The sequence below is a fragment of the Sinocyclocheilus rhinocerous genome, unplaced genomic scaffold (assembly GCF_001515625.1).
Source record: "Sinocyclocheilus rhinocerous isolate Xijiao unplaced genomic scaffold, SAMN03320098_v1.1 scaffold650, whole genome shotgun sequence".
Classification (NCBI taxonomy): domain Eukaryota; kingdom Metazoa; phylum Chordata; class Actinopteri; order Cypriniformes; family Cyprinidae; genus Sinocyclocheilus; species Sinocyclocheilus rhinocerous.
The window spans coordinates 1,140,377-1,144,877 of NW_015638019.1; the positions used below are offsets into that span (position 1 = coordinate 1,140,377).

Here is a 4,501-nt window from a genome sequence, read left to right on the forward strand (position 1 = left end):
GAACATTTATTTATAAAACAAAATATCTTCTTTGGCCATATTAGCCTACTCAATAGCATTAACACAGGCTTTACTCCTTTCAAACTTTATCTGGAATGTCACCGTTTCTGTCACTGCAACTTCCCGATCAGGCGAACGAACACACACACACACGAAATCGTCTGCCTCATGAAAAAAATTTATTTAAAAAATGTAGTTAATAGTTGCATCATTTATGATTTATTTTATCCACCCGCAAATAATCTGAATGCATTTTTTATTACCCGACCCGCGGATTATCCGCAGCGCCCATGGATATAGGAAAAGCAAAATATGTTTGCTGCATAAATCAGATGGACTTACTGAAAATGCTAATTAATTCTCTGCCAGCAGGAGATTCTTTAAAGCGGGAGAAACAGAGGTTTCCCCAGTAACGGCTGTACAAAAAGCAGCGCTGAGCTCACAAACGCTGCTTTATCAGGCATATAACATGCAAGATGTCTGTATAAAGCTTGAAGCATCAGAATCGGCATTGGCCGATCAACCATGACAAGAAATCGGTACTCAGTATCGGCTGCAAAAATCCTGATCGGAGCATCCCTACTTTACATCTCTGCAAATATGTCATGAACAGGCCCACAAAGAAACTGAAGACTTCATTTCATATTTTCTGTGCTGATTTTGGGATGGAAATCTATTGAATGGGTTTAAATATTGTATAACTAATTATAAATATATAATAAATATATGGTATATACAGTAGCTGAAATCATAATCAAATTAACTAGAGCTTTAAAACAGTGTGTAAAACTTTGTGAATGATGGCAATTTAAAGTCAGCAGAGCACTGTCCGTGTGGGCCTGGTCATCAGGTACCATGCTATTAAAAAACATAGTATCCAGTCACATGGAAGATTTTGTTTGGACTTGTTTCCATAGTTCACAACAAACTAGAATCAGTGAGATTACAGCAGAGATAGGTAGAAAGATTAAAAGAGCAAGAGGCCTACTTTGGGAACCAGTTAAGACCGAGATGCTCAGTTTTTGAGTACAGGATACTCTCATAGAGATCGTACAAAGGCCTCCAAGGCAATTCCAAGTCATCCCGGGACAGCAGTTCTTTCTTCCTGTATGTTAAAAAAAAAAAGTGTGTTCAGAAACATTAGGAATTCACTAAATTATAACAAATTATAATTAAAACATAACTAAATTAGAATTCTATATTATCATTAATAATAATAATAATGCATTAATCAAAGCCAAGGCCTTGTATTCAATTATATGGAAATAACAACATATTCTCATATAATAACAATAAACTTTGAATTACCTTGATTTCATTTGAATGACCTTGTTTTATTTTGATATTTTGATTTTTATATGGAATTTCATTCTAATTATTTTGAACAATTAATCTTTCATTCATGTAAATAATCATTTTAATCATCCAACAACAAATCTACGGTGTAATTCTCAAATGTGTGGCAATGGTCAGGTGTTTGATGGGGACACTTCTGCGTACTTCAGTAAGTTGATGAGGAGTCGTGCAAAGCTCTGCATTATACTGATGTCCAGCTTGGGGATGGTGACCAGCTCGTACAGAAGCTTGATGAAGAGCACATGGTCCTCTTTGCTGAACTTTCTCCCGTACAGCCGAAGGTACCTATAAAAAGAGCAGAGATCATGTCAGAGTGGTAAGAGCAAGAGAGAAACAGCATGATTCACATAAACCAAAACTAAGTCTAGAGATTGCACACTATTTCTAAAACAAATTTTAATTCATTTCAAGTTTATTGTTAAATCAACACAATAAAGCAATAATAAACCACCAAATATGAAAGTGAGCATCCACCACCCCAAAATAACTAGTAGTATTATAATACAATAATATTTAATACAATAATAATACAGTGACTATTCGGAAAGCCTGGGTGGAAGAATATACATATATATAAAGTTGATATACACAAGTTTACATACATCTTGCAGAATCTGCAAAATGTTAGGCTAATTATTTGACCAAAATAACAGGGATCATACAAAATGCTTTTTTGCATACTTTTTATTTAGTACTTAGTACAGTTTAACTGTTCAGGACAAACAAGGGACTCATGAACAACTATTACTAAACAAACAAACAAACACAGCTGTGGATAATTCAGGTAACAACACAGTATTAAGAGTCAAGTGTATGCAAACTTTTGAACGGGGTCGTTTTTATAAATTCAACTATTATTTTCTCTTGTGGACTATATGTAAACACCTTTAATGTGAAATATCTTATTCAGGTCAATACTAAATAAAAAATAACATGCATTTTGTATGATTCTGCAAAGTGTATGTAAACTTTTGACCTCAACTGTATATATAGTTTGGGAGGGAAGAACATATGGCCATCAGTTATCTGTGGGGCACTTTTGACCTTATCACTAAATATGTAAGCGTGAAGGCCACCATGTGATCATGAGACAAACAGAGAGAGCTGTGACTCTGACTAAAGCTGAGTCAGGCTAGCATGGCATAAATAGTGAAATGGGTCCCCAAAATAGATTATATAAGAGAGCCTTTATAAACATTCAACTAAATGTTAAAAGCTCAGACTTATTCCCATTTGGGTCTTTTTTATTTATTTCTTTTATTATTATTTTTTTTTAAGTTGGCAGTTTCCTCTGCAACTATTAAACTGTAGTACCCTTGAAAACAGTATGGGAGAGCAGAGTATATACTGTAAACGCACACACATACATCTGTAAACACACACCTATACAGCTACAATTATTACATTATTACAATTGAAAAAATTCACTGACTTCTTCACTGAATCGGCTCAAATGACTCACTCTCTCACTGAACCGCATATTATATTCAATTCTACACAACATGCGCACTATGAATACAAATCTAATAAATCTGATGATGAGGTAAGAAGCCAAATAGATGAGGAATTAAGTTTGTAAACACACTGCCCATTTAAGCAGAGATATTGTCAAGTATTTAGTGTAATACAAACTCTACGGAAATTCTACAGCAGTCAAAACCACTAACGTTAGTAATACACTTAACACAACTAAGGGGTAACATGTTATGCAGCATGAACTTATGTAAGACTTTTTAAGTGTCATTAAATAATGCATCATAAAACTTAAATATTTGAATAGAACAATAACCCCTTATATAAATAAATAAGGTTTAATATACATGTGCAAGAGTCTGTTATTCAACATGGTCAAAAAAAAATCATGAATCACATTTAAGTGCCAAAAAGAAACATACTAAAATAGATCGAAATGAATAAGGCAAACCATAAAGGCATGAAACAAATATTTAACCAGTCTCCTCCAAGTAAAATGTCTTTTTAAGGACTCCATGTCTAAACCACTAGTTGCAGTGATGCATGTGGCAGCTGCTTATCCAGCACTAATGTTAGCCTCCGTTAGCTGATTAGCTTAGAAATGAGCATACAACAGTCCTGCATTTCCTGCATTTTACCGACTGAAGCCACGCTGACGAACCAGACCGAAGTAATATTACTCTCGATATTATGAAAGGTAATCGTGGAGTACTAGCAGATAGATATGTGATGTTTACATATGAGCAAGGGCAGCTGAGTGACTCAGGTAAGTTAGCGCTTAGCTTTTAGCTCGCTAGCTAACGGCTAACGTTACAAGCTACCGAAGTAATTCAGCTCTCCCTGCTGTTTATTAATAAAACAGGCTCAATTCCCACAGCAAAGCAGTTTTGGAGTCTTGAATGTACTTACGTGGAGAGTTTCCGAGTCCAAAGTAAAACTCCGGGCCATAACTCACGGAGCTGGACAGCTCGACCCAAGTTCCCTTTAATCTGGGCCAAAATGTCATTGGATTCGCGGTCTAGTTTGTTTGCGTAAGGGAGAAGTTTGTTGTAGACGATCTGTTTCTGAGGGACAAAACCTAATATCTCGGCCTGCTCCTTTTTCATATTACGATTTCCAAAAAGAAATATCCTCTTCTGACGTGTCCGGCTTATTTCCTTCACCTCTCTACAGAAGTTCGCTTGACAAATCTTTGTTTTATTCACAAAATCCGCTATTTTCGCATATGTGCCGGTGTTGTGGAGCGGGTTTCAGATCAAAACTGGTTTCTTCGACAGATCTCTGTCTTTCTGACCTCTGGTGTTAAACACATTAGCTTCAGTCACCTACAAATAGAGAAGTCTCCCCTCACTCTCTTGACACATATTACGAGTCACACGGACAGACACACCGGCGAGCGCAGCAATGAGCCGTGAGCGGCGCGCCCCCTGCCGGTGTTCCCCTGCACATTCAGCAATAACAACGTGGCCTGTTAGCAATGTTGTCAAAAGGGAACATTTCAAAAGCGTAAAAATAAAATAAATTAATAAATGTAATGTTAAAAAATGTAAAATAAAGTTAACACTAAATTCATTTGTAATTTTCATAAAGTGTAAAATAAAAAGCAAAAAATATATTAGTATATTAAAAATATATAATATATATATATATATATATATATATATATATATAT

At 35.4% G+C, this 4,501-nt stretch overlaps 1 protein-coding gene across 2 annotated transcripts in view; it reads right to left on the reverse strand.

The window, feature by feature from the left end:
- Positions 1-4,213, reverse strand: part of psme4b (proteasome activator subunit 4b) — a 41,599-nt gene extending 37,386 nt beyond the window's left edge. For both annotated transcript variants that reach the window (XM_016564507.1, XM_016564506.1), the window contains exons 1-3: positions 3,739-4,213; positions 1,501-1,641; positions 989-1,105 (exon numbers count right to left, since the gene is read on the reverse strand). In XM_016564507.1, the coding sequence (XP_016419993.1) occupies positions 989-1,105; positions 1,501-1,641; positions 3,739-3,935 (455 nt within the window). In that variant the 5' untranslated portion in view covers positions 3,936-4,213. The remainder of the gene's footprint in view (positions 1-988; positions 1,106-1,500; positions 1,642-3,738) is intronic.
- Between the last annotated feature and the right edge of the window lie 288 nt (positions 4,214-4,501).